Raw genomic sequence first — 17,908 nt, forward strand, 5'->3', positions numbered from 1 at the left:
CCAGGCACCCGTGAGAGCCGTTCACTAACCTTCTCTTGCTCTCAGCTGGGCAGAAGAGAGAAAAAAAAAATAATGAAGGGCTCATGAGCTGAGATGAGGACTAGGAGAACACACTTTAAGGGCAAAACAGGTTCAAATTGAAAGGTATAAAGTAAATTCATTATTAACAGAGTCAGAGGAGGATAATGAGAAGTAAAATAAGCCTTTAAAACATCTTTTTTTTCCCCCAGCCTCTCCCTCTTTCCCACTGACAGCACAGGGAGACAGGATGTTGGGGTTTTGGTCAGATTGTCACTTGAGATTTTTTTCTGTTTGTTCAGGGAGGAGAGTCTTTCTTCTGCTATGCCCTGGGGTCCCTCCCATGGGCAAACAGTGTCTTTGAAATTGTTGTGGCCTGGGTCACTCGTCCACCTCTAGAGGTGCAGTCCTCTAAGGACAGGCTGTTCTAGTTTGGAAGCAAGGGCCCTCTTTCTGCATCTCTGGAAGCAGGGACCCTCTCTCTCCATTCGGGTCTCGCACTGGATCACAGTTTTCTCTGGCATCCACCCGCTCCAGCGTGAGTACTTCTCTCATGGGCTGTGGGTGGATCTCTGCATCCACCCTGGACCTCGTGGGCTGCAGGGGGACAGCCTGCTTTACCAGAGGGCTCACCAGAGCCTGCACAGGAATCTCAGCTCTGGTGCCTGGAGCACCTCCTCCCCTTCTATTTCCACTGACCTGGGTGCCACCATTTTGTTCTCCTTCACATGTCCTCACTTCCTCCTCTTCTCTGACTAGAAGAAAAACTGTTGCGTGTAGTTCCATTGCAAACAAGTTGCACCAATTCAAAGATTCTTGCAGGAACCTACAGTGCTGAGAGGTTGATCACCTCTAGGTTCCACGCTGGGGAGTCACCGTGTTTTTGCTGATCACCGGCCAGGTGGCCCCACAGCCACCGAGCTGTGGCCGCTGTGGCACTGGCACTATTTAATGCCTGTCCTCATGCAGGGCACCAGGAAGGAGAAGCCACCACTGCCCCTGCCCTCCTGCTCGCAGCACAGCGGGCTAGGGGCGCCCAAGCAGGCAAGGCTTGCAGTGGGCCGCACCGAGATGGCAGTGGCTGCATCGCCATGCGCTGTGCCGGGATGGTCCCGGCAGCACCGCCTTGCCACCCCTGGATAAAACTGCCTGTGTGCTGTTTTGATTTTCTTCTTAAATACATCATCACAGAGGCATTACCAGCCTCTCTAACTGGGCCAGCATGTTCAGAGCCATCAGAGATTTGCTCTGTCAGACATGGTGGAAGCTTCCAGCAGCTTCTCACAGAAGCCACTTCTGGCCCTCCCCCACTACCAAAAAAATAGGCTATGACAAATCAACAGAGCTCAAATAAAGCCAGCCTGAGGCAACCCCCTGAAATGTGAAAATTTGCACTGCATGATTAATACCTGGGCAAGGCTGCAAAGCAGCGGCTTGATTGCTGGAAGTGGATTGACATGGAGAGTGTGAAGCAAACTCAGTCCTTGCTCTGGCTCTGAACATGACACCTGCAGTGGAGTGCTCTGTCAGAGAATCACAAAATCACAGAATCACAGGTTGAAATGGACCACAGTGGGTCATCTGGTCCAATCTCCCTGCTCAAGCAGGGCCATCCTAGAGCATATGGCACAGGACTGTGGACATAGTTGTCGAGTATCTCCAGTGAGGCAGACTCTACAACCTCTCTGGACAACCTCTTGCCGTGCATGGTCACCCACACAGTAAAGTTCTTCCTCACATTCAGATGGAACATCCTGTGCATCAGTTTCTGCCCATTGCCTCGCATCCTATTGCTTGGCATCACTGAGAGGAGCCTGGCTCCATCTCTTTGGCACATCCACACCCCCCTCCTTTTAGACCTTTATACACATTAACGATGTCCCCTCTCAGCAGTCTCTTCTCGAGACTGAACAGGCCCAACTCGCTCAGCCTTTCCTCCGAAGAATGATGCTGCAGTCCCCTAAACATCCCCACTGCTCTTCGCTGCACGGCTCTTCCTTAGGTACCAACAGATCTTGGATACCTGCAAACCAAAACCACCTTAAACCTTCCTAAGGCTCAGAGGAGCCCGGTGAGGCAGAACCATCTGTTCCTATGTCAAAACAAAAAAGTGTGGGGTTTTTCCTCGCAAAACCCGCATTTCCCCCCCAGACACCGCACGCCCGGGCCGTTAACGCGCAGGCGGCGCAGGCGGCCGCAGCCGCACGGGGCCCGGCGCCGGTGCCCGTCCACGGGCCGGGGAGCCCTCGGTGGGGCGGGGAAGGGCAGGGCCGGGGACGCGCTGCCTCCCGCCGCCGCCGCCGTTCACTTCCTGGTTCCTCCCGGCGGCCGCTCCACCTCCGCGCAAGGGGCGGGCGGGCGGCGGAAGGGGGGGTGCGGTGCCGTGCCGTGCCGCTGCCGGCGCGGGGGCGGCGGGGCGCGCCGGACCCGCGGCGGCGGCGGCCACAGGGGTAGGTGGGTGCGACTGACAGCGCGGGGCGGGGGGTGCTGGGGGGCGGGCAGGTGTGTGCCGGGGCGGGAACGGGAACTGGGAGCAGAGAGCTGGGAGCCGGGAGCGGGCCGCCGGTGGATGCCATCCCGCCGCCGCCTGCGCCGCTCCACCGCCCCGCCGCTGTCCCTGGTGTCCCCGGCCCGCGCGGCCCCTCGGCCGTGCCGGAGCCCGGGGATGGCGCGGCCGCCCGAGGGCCGCGCGGTGCTCCGCGTCCCTCGGCGGGTCTCCCGGCCAGGGCGGCGGGTCGTGTCCCGCGGCGGCGTCCCCAGGACATGTGGGCATCCGTCGGGAAACGCCAAGAGGGCTCCCGCACTCCCCTCGCCGCCTTCCAGCGCTGGGCTTTTTATACTGGGAGAATGAACACGTTAAGTGATACCGGGCTAATTACGTGGTTTGGGTCGGTCCGCGGCCTTTTGGAGCAGCGTTGAGTCCCCCTCGGCAGGGAATTTGAAGTCGGAGCCTCCAGCGGTTCCGTCGGGGTCCTGTGACCTGTCGGTGGATTGCAGTGGTCCTGTAACTCGCTAATGCGTTGCGGCGATGGGACGTGCCCGCCGGCGAGCAGCTGCACAGCGAGTGGAGCTGACCCTGTCGCTTGTGAGGTGGCCCTGGTCACCAGGCGCGTGGCTGAGGCTGTCCGATGGCACCATCGGCCGGGTGTGCCCTCGGCATCGGGAGCGATCCGTGGCGAAACCATGGCGCTGTACTGTGGCCGGTTTAGTTGAAACCGATGGTGAGTTTTACCAGGCGGTAGCGAGCGATCCCGACTGGTTTAGAACGACAGCTTCTACGTGTTACTGGAGCCGTTGTGTAAGGTGGATTTTTAACAAGAAGCAAGAGTTCGTGATGGCTCATTGGAAAACAGTCTTCAAGAGAACAGTCATGAAAACAGGCCTTGGGGAGGAGGGCGCAGCAGTCTGGTCCCTGACGGGCTCTCCACTCGGTGTGTACCATTGAGGGATGTGGGATGGACAGCAAAGTTCGTTCAGATCTCTTTCCCTTGATCCTGATTCAGAAAAGATAAACTGTATTATTCAGCATGAGAGAGAGTGACAGCGTGCCAGACTCCAGGCACAGCAAAGGTGTGTGTGCAATGTCAGATCTGTAGGAAAGGAGCCTGAATTTAGATGGTTGTTCTGATACAGTGGAATCCCACAGAAGGGAGGGACTGTTGAGCTCCAGTGAGTGACTGCATTGGTTGTCTTGTAGTGTACACAGAGCGAGGCATTAGTGAGGACCATGGTTATCTTTGCTTAATGAAAGCAACAGATAAGTCTTTTGTGTAATGTTACAGGCATTTCAGTGATAAGAGTCATCATAAGGGAAGCCACGCCATTCTTACGTCTTTAAAAAATGCAGCCCCATGTGCAATAAAGATCCACTCCTTCAAAGCCTATGACTCTGTCAGCATAGCTCTTGGTGCTGCCTCACTGATGCAATAGTGTTTGTGACACCAGTGGGACCTGCTGCTGGTAGTAAATTGTGTCTGACTGAATGTTCATTGAGATTTCAAAAGTGTGACCCAGAAACTCTTCGTGTTTATAGCTTTATAAAAGGGCACATACCAGGTGTGCCTAAAACCCAAAGTATTTGTTGTGTCATTTAGGACCTATAGCAATAACATCTATTGGGTGTTCTCATGTATTTTTCTGCTTCCTTTTCATTTTCATTTTAAGTGATGTAGTTACAGATGAGAGTGTCTATTTCAGTTTGAAATTTCTTGTTTGGTACTAGACAAAAGTACACAAATGTGATTTATTCCAAATAATGGGAGCAGGTTGCAAGAAGATGAATGCTTAATTCCTCCACAGATGCAGGTTTGCTGTGCCCAAGTAGTTATGTGTTTTTTCTGGGCAGTTTTCTTTGTATCAGCAAGGGGGAACAGCTGACAGTCTTCAACAGTATGTGTGTATCATGGGCAATCGTAGCTCAGCTTTGGTGAATCTCTTGCTTACCTAATACGAATTCACTTTTCTCAATGGATGGATTGCTGTGCACCTCCAGCAGAACAGGAGCTAGCAGTGTTGCATAGTCCATGCAGTGTAAACCTGTGTATTGCATTATTTCAGGAAGACTTGCTCATGGAGCTGGTTTTACTATGCAGACATTTCCCACACAGCTGTAACAAGGCATCTCTCCTGTGGAGGAGACTAGATGGGTGCCCACAGTGGGATCAGTCTGAAAATGGACTGGCTGTAGCTCAGCCGGTCTCTGCAGATGTTAGTTGGCTGAGCTTACGCTTTTCTCTGATCCCTCTGCAGTGTAGACACAACCTTTTTCTTAGGGCAATATTCAGGAATACAGTTTTTCTGCCTTCCTGACAGAAGACAGCAGATAATGTAGAATATGACACGACAGAATAGCTTGTTGTCAGTTTTTATTTCCCCCATCCTGTGCTTATCTGGTTGAAGCAAACTAAATGTGACCGATTGTACCTGGAACATCATATTTAACCTGTGCATGTAACTGATCTGAAGCTTGGGGTTGTGTTCAAGAAAACGAGAAGTTAAAGCTTTCCTAATTGAAGCTGTGTGTCTCCTGGGTTGTGCAGGCAATAAGGAAAGAAGATAGCCCTTGCCTGGAGCTGCAGTGCAGCAAGTCTGCCAGTAACATTTCACACATTGTCCTTCTGAGAGGGAGTCCAAAAGAGCGAGCCAGCTTGTCTGTAGGGTGTGGGTGCCAAAGACCTCCTCATATGGCAGCAGCTCCCTGCTAGTGAGGTGTTAGAGGCAAGGTGCAGCCAGGTGCTGGCTCACTGCACAGGAGCACTGGCATGTTAATTCCTGTTAATTCACCTGCTTCGAGCTGTATCCTCAGCTTGGGGGCTGCCTGGGAGTGCTTCTGGAGAATGGAGCGAGAGATTTGTCCAGGCTTATAGCCACATACCTCTTTGCACCACCTGGTTACAGGGTGACTGTACAGAACCAGTGCTGTTACAGGAGAAGAGGTAGGAGTGCAAGAGGAGGGGGAAAAAAGAGAGAGGATAGGCATGGGAAGGTAAGGAAATGAGCAGGAAGGGTACAGCAGTAGAGTTCGGCTAGAAAAATGTTGGGAAACGCTATTCCAGGAGCAAGTAAAACAGCAAGTAAAAAAAGACACAGAAAACTCACTGTTAAGATCCTTTGACAACAGAGGAATGTTGAATGAGAGGAAATGCAAGGCCCTTGTTGATGTTTCTGCTCCTGGGCTGCTCGTGGGTGGTGTGTTTGTCATGTTCAGCTGTGAGTTTTGCAATAATGCAGAACTGACGGGGTGACCAATCTTGAATGTGGTGCAGCATGCAGAAGTTAAAACAAGTGGGCTGATGCTGAAACAGTGTGAGTGAGTAAAGTACTATGCTATTGGAAAAAAAAAAAAGGGGAAAAAAGACATATACAGGCTTTGTGGGAAGGCAATAGTACCATGCCATAGATACAGAGAGGGCTGTAGCAGTTGAAAAAGGTAGTAATGTGATAGTCATCTTGGGTCTTTGCAGTGACCACTTGAATTACTGATGTCCAATATAGCACAGAATAGATAAGGAAGATATATACAGTAGCTGGTCTTGTCTGGAACTCTCCATATTTCAAAAGAAAGGAAAATTAAGGTTTACACACAGAAACTGTATTTTTATGGCAGCAAGGATCCCTTCTGCTTGCCAATGCTAAAGTGAGCAAAGCAAGAAATGCTTAGTTTGCCAACTCAGATGTTCTTTGCTATGTTTCAAAAGCTTTAACCTACAGCAACTTTGAACCTGCAGGTTTTTCCAGTTCCCTGAAGTAGCAGCATATGTTTGTTGTAGTTGTGATTTTAACTTTGCAGGATGGAGGTGATGATTTTTTGGTTCCTGTGTTGTTAATGTGCTATTTTAATGTACACCCTGCGTACTTTCTGTAGCTGGCTTAGGGATCCGCTTAGGTGTGGCATGTAGATTTAAAATCTGAATGCCTTACAGCCTTCATACCTACATCTTTACCTGCTGCTGTATGGTAAGGCAGAATAATAAACTACAGGCAGGGGAATAAAATCAGAGAATGAGTGGCTTGTTCATGCTTGTGAAGAGGGGGCTGTAGCAAAAGCAGGTGAGAGCCAGATCCTGTGATAGACCATCTTGAGTGAAAACGTGTGTCTGGTAGTTAAAGTGCTCTTTCTGCCTTGAAAGATACTATTTAGAATATTTTTTTTAGACTAGAGGGGTTCTGCCAGCTTCTTCTTATGATTAAAACTTTAAAGCTGCAGCTCTTTCCTGCTCTGCAAAACATACTCCTTATGCCATGAAAGTTGTGTGGTTTTTTAAATTAAAACTAAAAATAATACCAGTTTTATAGATAAACCTTCTCCTTTAATTTTTGTCTTTCTTAAAAGAAAAAAAAGTGATAAAGGACAAATTGAGAATTTGTATTCCCCGAATCCAGTGGCTTGCTGTTTTAAGTCCTGAGTCAGCATGTAAATTGCAAAGCTGTCTAGAAGACCAGGACGGCTTCTCCTGTTTTGTCTCTCATCAGGCTGTGCATTCAGGATAACTGCAATGCTGTGGGAAAGCATGACATCCCCATCTGTTGTTTTCTGTTTTCTGGTGCAGTCTCTCCTGCACGATTGCTCATTCCTTCCAGTGCTTAACTTTAGATAGGTGGCAATGCAACAAAGATGTATGTTCAGGATTAATATTTCTCTTTTGACACAGGTTAAGTAGCTTGTGTGTGTATTTGGTCTACTGGGAAACTGTGAGATTGAAGGCACAGAATTTCTCTGTTCTCCTTGCAGCTCTAATAGTTTAAAACTTATCAGTTGTTTTGTAATGGTTCATTACTTAATGACAGTTTTATAAAGTACCTTCTATCTCTGATGAAAGACTTATTAAGATCTCTAACTTTGTGATCAGACCAAGTCAGATCCAAGTCTGACCTCAGTCTTGGTGCCCTTGTGATTTGTGCCCTGTTTCTACATTTTGCCCCAATTTTGTCATTCATCCATAGTGGTCCAGTGTTTTGTACCTTGGACAGTAACTACATTGTGTTTGCTCTCCTTTGCTCAGGCTAGCAGCTGACAGGCCTTTTGGTGGGGGTGCAGCCACCAGCTAACTCAGACTCTTAGATCAGTCTTTATTGCACTATAATTTATTTATACAATACATGTCCATTAGTTAAACAGAAATGATACGGGCATTAACCAGGAAGCTGTTACCATCTGCCCTGAGAGACTGCATACCACAAGCACCAGGATAGGGAAACCTCTGCATTGTAATTCCGAAAACAGGGCCTTATTTTCCCTTCAGTTCTAGTAATGGAATTCCTCTGGCACTGTTGAAGTTGCTTCTTGTCTACACTGATGTAAATTAGAGGAGGACTGAGGGGTTTGTGCCTTATGTGGCTGCATCTCCTTTGAGGCTGTCACTCTCAGCCTGATCCAAGCCCTCAGGATGGAGTTTCTAGATATGACAGACATCCTTGAGGTAATTTCCCCCTCCCCTTTCCTCAGGGAGAAGTTCCCTCTGTGTATTATTCAAATGTGTTCTTCAGGAAGGCATGACTTCAGTTAAATCTTCCTCTCTAATATGCTTCTAATAAAAATAATGAAAGTATGATTTTAGTGTGAGCTGTTTTTACCTAGGCATTGTTCACGTGTGACCTCTTTGAAGTAAGAAATAAATTAAAAATAGAAAATAATATCAAATAGTTGATGTTATAAACAGTTTTGTAAACAATTACTATAAAGCATTGTAATGCAGCCACTTACCTCATGTATAGAAAAATGTTATTTTACACGCTCTCTATTCCCCTTTTCAAGGGAGTTAATCCAAGCCTATGCATTTACCCTCAGGAAATACAAATTTATTTTAAACCTTGTAATTTTTTAAAGATTTCTTTATGCCATTTTTCTTCAGTATGGGAGCTGAAAGTGTTGGAATTGCCTGACTTCAGGAGCCAAAGAATTCAGGAGAATCTTGAGATGTTTGTGAGCCTTTTGGTAAAAGCAGATGCATAGCTGGTAACGTAGTATTTAGGCTGTAACTATACTCCTTAATGTAGCCTGAATTTCCAGGAGAAAAATGAATAAGTATGTGTGGTAGGCACAATCCTGTTCCCTGCTCCTGAGGTGGCTGGAGGAGGGCTGGCAGCGCCGACTTTGCCCTGTGATAATTTGATCTGAGTCATCGGGTGTCCTGCAAGCACAGCCTTAACTTCCGCGCCCGCCTCTTCCCTATTGCCTGTGCCATTGGAACCCAAGATGAGGTTTTTACCCGTTTGGGTTTTCAGCCGAGTTGGGGTGGGGTTGGTTTTGTTTGTCGTTGGTTTGGGTTTTTTAACCCTGTGTGGAGTCCCAAGAGTATTCTGATGGAAGTACAGCTCTTTGTAACAAATTTGAGCCTGCTAATAATAGGTTTGCTTTTTTTAGCTGCCATTCACAGACCTGTTAGAAATGTCCCATTGACCCTCCAGGGCTTTGTAAACCTGGGGTTGGAAACTGCCATGCCGGTGGATATCTGGATGAATCTGCAGGAGACTGCCAAAAATTCTCAGCATAGCTGGCCTGTTTTGTTGCACTCCTGCAGATCAGATAAAGCTTTTTAGGCTTTGCAAGAGCCGTTAGGAAAATACATATAAAACCTGATATTTTCTTATTATCTTTGCTTCGGCAAGTTTTTGCAAGCTTGTGAGATTTTGGCTGCGTGGAACTGTAGGCAGGAGAGGTGTAGGTAAAAACCCTTTCAGTTAGGAAACTCGCCTTCTCTTACATCTCTTGCAAAGGAATATTAAATATGCAGTGTTTTAATCTATGCAGTTTTATGTGCAGAAAAATGAAATAAACTTAAAAATTAAGTCTCCTGCAGTTTCTCTCTCTGGAGCTGGTTGATTGTGTATAAAAGGACATCTGTCCTGTTGATCTGGATTGCCTATTTTAGCTGTTGTGAATACAGTACTACTAGTTATGTATGTTTACTTCCTTTTGATGATAAAAAAATTAACTTCAGTGTTGTTTGTGAGCTCTCAGAGTACTCTGTGTCATGAAGTATTTCTTTAAAGGAAAAAAAAAAACTGAAAACCTAAAAAAAGGTCCATGATCTGCCTTTATCTGTCTTATTTTTATTCTTTTTTTTTCCCTAGTATTGTTTTCATGGAATTTGCAGAACTTGAAATTCACTTAGTTCATATGACAGAATGAAAATGTAACCTCTTCCCAAAGTTCAGTTAATGGACTTGTAACAGAGGAAATGGTTGCAATGTACATGGTAATGCTGTAGCTCTGCAAGTCATACCCATGTGCTTGACTTCACTAACACGAATAATTACATGAAAATCAGCAGGTTCGTGATGATGGTGGTTTTAAGCTTGCTGTAAGTTTTACAGCAGAACCTCAGGTAGCTTTCAAGTACTTACTAGGTGAAGGCCCACATCATTTGTTTGTACATTCTTAACAAATCCTTTGGCTGTCACAGGCCATTAAAAACCAGATTTTTTTGACATGGCTTATGGCAGATAAAAAGACAGTTTATGGAGGGTGTAATAGCACATTTTAAGTGTTCATTGTAGGAGGAAGTGGATTTTCATTTGTTTTGTTTACATTTCAAACTTATGTATTACATGTTTTTTGATTGTTCCCGTATTGCCAAATGCCTTCCGGATAAAAAGAGAGAAAAGGTCTTTGTTCTGTCACGTCATTAAGCTGAATTGATGTGTGTGTTGTCATTGTATCTCACACTTACCTAGTGGCCTCTCTTGTAGCCTGACACCAAGATTAAGTCCTTAAGCCCTTTGCCTACATTGTTTACACTGCTTGCTCTAGAGCAGGAGGAGCTGACATATTCCATCTGTATTTATAAATTAAGTTCATATGCAGCATGATTGAAGGGCAAACCAGTTAGGGCAAGTTACTGCTTCCATCCTGCCACAATCTTTGCTTTTTGGTTGTTGTATTATTTATCTGAAAATACCAAACTGGACAACATAAACCAAAACAGATATTAGTGTATGTAAGAACAAGGAATTTAAAAAACCCCACTAACTGGGTCATGTAGGAGAGAAGCTGACACTCCAAGCTCCTATAGCTTGACTCTTAAGATAATGAACACTAAAACACATATGTATTTCTCAAATAATGTATGGTGTTTATGTACCAATTTATTTTGTTGCCTAATAAGGCCTCTAAAGCAAGCATTAGATGGCAGAGTACATTAAAAAGCAAAATTGTCCTCCAGCCATAACCAGGGGCCTGAGTGCTGTCCTCTTAACTCACTGCAGAAATGAGTCTCCAGACTTTCAGACTGGGGAGGCCTCAGGGCTCCTTCCATTTCTCCTTAGACAGTTACACGGCAATAGATTTTTCTATTTTTTTTTCTCCAGTTTAGCTTAATGATATTTCTGAGAGAGAGCTGTAGAACTTTTATTGGAGTGAAACCACTTCCTGCACTTGCAAGAGAGAATAATTTTTATTTTACTGCTGAAGTGTGCTGTTCAGGACTAAACCCACAGCTTAATCACTGTGTATTTGTTCAGCTTTCAGTCAGTCTTTGCTAGTACTGACCTTAAGGTGACTTGTCAAACTGATTCCTTTGTTAAATAGGAATTTGCTTTTCCTAGGACTATTTGATTCCTTTGCTTTGGGATACAAAACCTTAGGGGGAAAAAAAGGCTCAGAGTCTAGGCAAAAAATTCTGAGAGTCAGTGCTCAGGACTGTCCCAGCTGGTTAACTGCACCTGATGTGTCAAGTCTAAACTTTCAATAGAAAATTGAACACCTAAATTACAGTTTTCTTTCTTGCTTTTTAATGTAATGTGATGTTCTTGTCAACTAAACACAGTTGTCAGGTGTGAGTCTTTAATTATGTCAGTTTTATTTCGAGCTGGCAAACAAGCATAGCAATTTTAATAAGATTGTTAAACAACGCAGTGAAGGTTAACCTGTTTCCTTGAGGGAGTGGAAGAATTAAGTCTTAGAAATACTTAGAAATAAGTCTGTGTGAGTGTATGAATACATAATTGTCCTTACAGAAATTGTGAAAAACGGGAGAAAAGGTATGCATGTACTAGTAGGTATAGATTTATCTGAACTTAGACTGCCAGATTGTTTGGTTAATCACTGTTTATGAAAATGACATAGCTTGTCTTCCTAAATATCAGGAATCATGAGGCTAAATTATAGCTGTAGTTAAAATACAGAGTAATTACAATGTGTTATGTGAATTTTGTGAATGAGGAGTGGGGTTTGTGTTGTGGGCTTTTTTCTTGCCATAGTAAATGACATCCTCACAAGGACATTTTCATCTTGATATTTCTGTTCTGTGTGATGTGTGTATAAACAAAAGACTGATATTTTGACTGATACTTTAACATTAATCCACGTGACTTTCTTCAGATTCATAAATCATCTTAAAACAGCTTGGCAGCATACTAAATGTTCAAAGTGGAAAGATAAGAAAATACCTAATTCTCCTAGTTTATTTATACAAGTTGTGTTAGAAAACAAATACTGTAAGTAGTCTAGTTCATGTGCTCCTGTGCACCTAGGAAGTTTGTGCTCCTGGCTTTTGCTTCTCACTCTGGCCACAGCAGTTCCAGTACCTCTCTTCGTGTCCCTTGCACTCAGGGGCACAAAGCTTGTCACTTCTGTGCTTGAACGCAATTAATCATCCTGCTCATTAATAACCTTATTCTTTGGCTGTGAAAGAATAATTGTCCTCTTATGAATTTGGTCTTCTTAAAATAACAACTGAAAAGTAAACTATCGTCTCCTTCCCTGTTGCAACATCTCCATTTACGTTGGTGCTAGGCGGAGTAGAGCTTTCTTCTTGTACTTGGCAGAACTTAGCCATAACATTTGGAGAAAAGTTTGAAGTCCTAGGGATTTCTGCAATTCTCTCACTATGTTTTCTCTAAAATATATCCATTTTTAAACAATTAAAGACAAAAATAGCTTTAGTGTGAACTTTTTTGACTGAAAACACAATTAGTGGTGAACATTTTCTCTGAATTTAAACGGCATAATGAACACTCTTTTTTGCAAAGCCATGAGAATAAGCCTTACATTTTGAAATAGCAGGAGGCTGATACCTTCCATTCAGGAATATGCAATTCAGTGTATTTGGTAGTAGAATTATCAAAGCCATTTTTGTAGAAGATGTGTCTTTAGAAGGCATAGTGTTATGAAGTGTTTAGAGCACTGAGCAAATACTCTGCGTAGAAGTGTCTTTGGAAAAGGTTGCTGGGTGTGTAAAGAGCTGTTTTCAAAGTGTAGCATTCCAGGTGTGCTCCAACATTGAGTGGTGGATGGATTGAGTGCAGATGGATTGATCCCTTGCCAAAGACTTAGGAGCACCTTCTCTGTTTTCTCAAATGCCTGTATTTGGTAAGAGTTACATTGGAACTACACAAGCATGGCACATACCTGGAGCATTACTGTTCCTGGTTCCAAGATGGATCTTACCCTCTGGTAGACAAGATGTCTGCAGAGCTGGAGAGGAGAAGGACAGGGTCAGTGATGGTGCTCTTGCTCCAGTAGAGTGGAGTTGGCTGGAAATCATGAAGGGGAGGTAAAACAAATGCCATTGGGGATGTGAGGCCAGAGGAGAAGGTGAGAGACAGCTGTTCTTGGAAAATTTATTCCTCCAACCAAGACTAGAAGTTCCTGTCAAGATCTTTTCTGGGTTGCGTTTTAATCAGTTCTTGTAAATCTAACTGTACAGGTGTTTGTTTTTGCACTTTTACCCCAAAGCTGGGAGTCAATGAGTAAGGAGAAAGGAAACCTCTTCCACTTGCTAGGTTTCCCAGTATGTGTAGGAAAGACCCTTCTCCTCCCCAAATCTGAAGGAGCAAAAAGGGACCCTGCCAGCTGTGCCAGAACTTTCTTTTCTCCCCTCCCATGACAGTGCTGAGTTCTTGCTTCCGTTCGTGTTGTGACAGCTCCTGCTGGCTCCTACCTGATGACTTTTTCTTCATTAAAATGCTTGTTGCCTTTCCACTTAGGGAGGTGTAGGTGGCACACAGGTAGACCTAGTGTATAATTAAGCACTTCTTAAAAGCACTTAGAGTCTTCTGAGTAAGGAGTGTTCCGATAAGCACAAGAGTGTGGTTTCCCAATCCATTATTTTGTGTTTGATTTATTTACCTTTTTTGCTTTCTCATTTTGCTTTCTGCAACTTTCCCATGTGATGACCATGCCATTATACAAACAGAGGTCTGGATGTCTGGCAGAGCAGTGAGCACTGTTTCTGACTCTCTTTCAGATGCAAGTATGGACATAATAGCCTATGATGATTACTCCAGTCCACCGCTTCAGAGATATTGAAAGGATACCTGAATACCTCCAGCCAGAAAAGTGTGTTCCACCTCCTAGCCGCGCTTCCCTGGGAACAATGTGGTTTATTCGAGATGGCTGTGGTATTGCATGTGCTGTCGTTACCTGGATGCTGGTGTTCTATGCCGACTTTGTAGTCCTTCTTGTCATGCTAGTTCCATCGAGAGATTATGTTTATAGTGTCATCAATGGCACACTGTTCAACACCTTGGCTTTCCTCGCTTTGGCTTCACATTTTCGTGCTATGCTGACAGATCCAGTAAGTATACACCTCTCTCTGTGTGTCTCGGAAAGAAACAGGCGGTGTTTTTCTTGTCTGCTAGATGTTGGGTAACTCAGTTTCTGAGTGAGTGGCAGATTTAAATAACTTTTTTGTGTCAGCCTGCTGAGTGGTATGCTAATTTTTCGTCCCACTCAAGTCGGATGCAAAGTTAAGGACCCAGCGTTAGATTCCTGTGTGAGCAGCTCCTCTTGCTGCACTGGGAAGGAGAATGTTTCTCTCTGATGCTGTTTTCTCTCCAGTGGCAAATCCCGTGTTTGTGGCTTGTTGTGTCTTGACAAACAGGCAGGCTGGAAAAGCTGGTTTTGGTTGTCTGCCTTGGCAAGTACTGCTTCAGCAGAACAGAGCAGAACACGTGTCGTTTTGAAAAGATGTGTTACCATCTCTCATTCTGCTGGTTTTGTTGAGTGTATTGGACAATGCTGAAATAAATACGGTCTGAGCATGCTAAGAGATGGCAGTTCTTAGGCAAGTTGGGAAGCATCAGAATTGTGAGATCCCCTTGTATGTATCCTGAGGACATTGCTTTGAGAGATCAGATCTGCTGCTTTCTCATCTTCCAGTTTGTGACAAAGTTTAGCACCATGATGCTAATTCTGATTGGTGTGTGATGGTTTATTTTGTTTAATAACCTCTGGACAGTAGACTCAGTTCAAAACCCCATTTCCACTAGTCAGTGGAAGAAAAGACAAGTTTAGACTTCTGTCTCCTTCCTCACCAATGTTGCTATTGGGAGTGGTGATGTGCCTCTGATATTCTGTCCCTTCCAAATGTTATTTCCCCCTTGAAACCTTGTTAAGTGCCATTAAGACTTCAGTATAATCTTTGTTTCTTAGATTCCAGCTCTTCCCAGAAGCCACAGAACTGCAGAAATGGCTTGTTTGGGGGTAATCTTGTAATTTATGGTAAAGACTGTTGAATTGAGTGCTACTGCTGCTGTGCAGAAGTGTGAGCAGTAGCTTAGCCTCTGAAACTTCTGATCACTGGACTCGGGAATAGAGGATTGCAGCAGTTTGTTAGATAGTTTGTATCCTAATGCTGGTTGCTAATTATTGTGTTGTGTGATTTTTATGTTTAGGGACCTTCAGGTCACTGGAAAATTTTGCAGAGTTAGCAGCAGCTCTTGTGAAACAAAAGCTGTATTTCGATATGGGCTAGGCAAGCAGTGTTGGAGAAGCAGATACAATCTCTGCTGAGAGTAATTGGGAAAAGATCTGTTAATTCCTAGTGTGAGGTGGGATTTATGTATGTGGATGGAGAACCAGTGGGATTTTGTTTCATTTTTTTAATGAGGAATTCAGCTAAATAAAATGCAGGAGGGAAGATACAGAAAGGGGATGCACTAACATCTGGCAGACAGTGAGTCTGGGATTAAGGAAGCTTCCAGGACCTGGGGAACCAGTGGCATATGTAGGATCAGAGTGAAACAGAAAGCACTGCTGAGGCAAACAAGCAAGGCAAGGCAAACAAGAGTTCTTATTATGAATAAATGAACAACTCCGTTCTTCACAATTGATAGCATGTGTCCTGCATTTCAGGAACTGCTTCCAATGTGTCGTTGCTAAAAACATTCCTAAAGTTTTGAGGTTTGTTGCATACTCATGAAGTAAGAGAACATGAATTGTAGCATTTTGTGGAAATTAGTTTTGGTTTTGATTAGTTTTTAAATTAATCAGGCCTGTTGGGAGCTTTTGTGGGACCCCCCCCCGCCAAGACTGCTTAAAAAAGCCTTATACTACTGGTTCAATGTGCAGTTCTCTCACTCGTGTATCATTCCTGTTTATTGCTGTTAGGAGGTTGTATAGATGTAGTAAAAGGAGACTGTTCCATTAGAAATCTATAAAAATATTACATGTCTGGTTTTATTTCAATAAAAATGCCATGAATGACCAGAAGTAATTGTGCCCAATGTACCAGCAGGGATTTCATACACCATGTTTCATGGCTGGTTTTTTGGGTGTTTTTTTTTGAGCCGAGGAAGTTTTTTTGGTTTGGGTTTGGGGTTTTTTTGAGCAAATTTTTGTCCCTATAAAGACAGGAAACTCGTGCACTTGGGCTCCTGTAGCAGCAGTATGTTACCCATTTAAAAGATGTACTTTAGAGTGGAAATTGCATAGTTAAAATGTTTTACCTGGTCTTATTCAGTGTGACAATTCTTCGTGTTCACTGTTTGAATGTTAAACCCTGATTTAAATAACAAATACACAATGGAAGCATAACTATAAATACATGAGTTGTTTACCAGCAACTCTTAGTGTACACAATGATACTTCAGAAGAAGCTGCTTCTACTGGCATAAAACATCTGCAGTTGTCACTTTGTGATAGGAAACATTGACATAAATTTGTTGATGTGAAAAGAGGGATGAGGATTCTTAAATATTTTAAGGTTACTGTAGGACTACAAAAGACTAATTGCTTAAGTGGAGGTTTATTGATGTTTAAAAAAAAAACAACAAAAGCCCTACCAAAATTATATGTGAATATGTGGTTCCATATTTTAAGACCACATTTAAATTTCTTTTCTGAATCTTCTTGCTCTTCTTGAAACTCCGTTGATTTTAGGGAAGCTTTTATTTCTTTTCCTTCCTTTCCCTCCCATAGTTTTAAGTCATCCTGTTGTTCTTAGCAGCCATAATGTCCACAAGTTAATCTCCTGGTTTGTTTATTTCTTCCTGCAGGGTGCTGTACCCAAAGGTAATGCCACAAAAGAGTTCATCGAGAGTTTACAGCTAAAGCCAGGACAGGTGGTTTACAAGTGCCCAAAGTGTTGTAGCATCAAACCCGACAGAGCACATCACTGCAGGTAAAGGCTTTTCTGAGGGTGGCTGTTTCATCAGGACCTCAAGAGTAATTCACCAGTGTGCCTTGATATTGGAGTCCCAGTTGATTGTACCAATTGATATTGGACCCACTGGAGTGGGTCAGTTGAGGAATTTTAGCATACAAATTCTATTGCCAGTAGTACCAGACACATTAAGCTTCTCAGAAGAAATCTCATACCTTTTCTGACAAATTTCCATATATAGGAGGCTGGGGCTACTTTGTGCAAAGTGGGAAACACTTAAAATTTTTGAGTGCTGCCTTGGTTCCAGACTGACATTCCATAAATTTTCATGTAAACATGAGTTGAAAAGAGACATTCTATACCAAAATGCATAGAGATCCATAAAATGTCTCCCAAAGGGTCAGTGTCTTTTCCATTTTTGTTTTTGTTCACAAACCCATTTGTCTAATCATGTATTCTATTTAGAAGTGATATTTAAGTTAAAACTGATGTGCAGGTAACTGTATATATTTTTTAAGAGTTCAGACTTCCACATTTTCATTGAGTGACTGTGACTTTGTGCTGTGTGATAGATCAGTATGCCTACTGATCTGTCATGTCCTTTCTTTTTCTGGTAGGATAAACTTCCTGGAAGAGACTAACTGGTAGTGAGCTTTTTAGTACTAAAAGCAGTGAGCAAAAAATATAACTACTTCCTAAAATTCTCTTCTGCTTTTAGAGCAAGTGAACCTGCTTTCCAGTAAGTAGTTAACAAGTTTGCACTGGTGTCACTTCCTTACCTAATCAACAACCAACATATACAGGGAGAGCTTGTACCTGGGCTAGTGCTGCAGTGGTCTTGTGGGGAGGGAAATACATGGTAATGAGCTGAGCAAACTTGTCCTGCTGTTTGCTCTTTTCATATTTGTTTTCAGAGCTTCAGTTTGCAAGTGTTTTTCTTTTTTGTTGTTTCTTGGGTTTTTTTTAATTTTAATGAAAATCAGGAGTTGGTTATGCAGCAGGAGCAATGTGATCATGCCTATCACTTATTAATGCTACTGTAAAATCCCCTCTGACAGCTTTTC

At 43.8% G+C, this 17,908-nt stretch overlaps 2 protein-coding genes across 5 annotated transcripts in view; one reads left to right on the forward strand and one right to left on the reverse strand.

Moving 5' to 3' along the window:
* ZDHHC3 (zinc finger DHHC-type palmitoyltransferase 3) overlaps nt 1–17,908 on the forward strand; it is a 37,986-nt gene that overhangs the window by 1,867 nt on the left and 18,211 nt on the right. For 2 of the 4 annotated variants that reach the window (XM_063407034.1, XM_063407061.1), the window contains exons 2-3: nt 13,707–14,036; nt 16,738–16,862. In XM_063407034.1, the coding sequence (XP_063263104.1) occupies nt 13,731–14,036; nt 16,738–16,862 (431 nt within the window). In that variant the 5' untranslated portion in view covers nt 13,707–13,730. Of the gene's footprint in view, nt 1–2,339; nt 2,473–13,706; nt 14,037–16,737; nt 16,863–17,908 lie in introns of those variants that run through there. The other 2 variants (XM_063407043.1, XM_063407052.1) reach the window with 2 other exon arrangements.
* Nucleotides 2,189–2,791, reverse strand: LOC134546946 (basic proline-rich protein-like). The gene has a single exon (XM_063390352.1). It carries the CDS (start codon nt 2,789–2,791, stop codon nt 2,189–2,191), a length of 603 nt encoding a protein of 200 aa, XP_063246422.1.

The sequence above is a fragment of the Prinia subflava genome, chromosome 1 (assembly GCF_021018805.1).
Source record: "Prinia subflava isolate CZ2003 ecotype Zambia chromosome 1, Cam_Psub_1.2, whole genome shotgun sequence".
Taxonomy (NCBI): domain Eukaryota; kingdom Metazoa; phylum Chordata; class Aves; order Passeriformes; family Cisticolidae; genus Prinia; species Prinia subflava.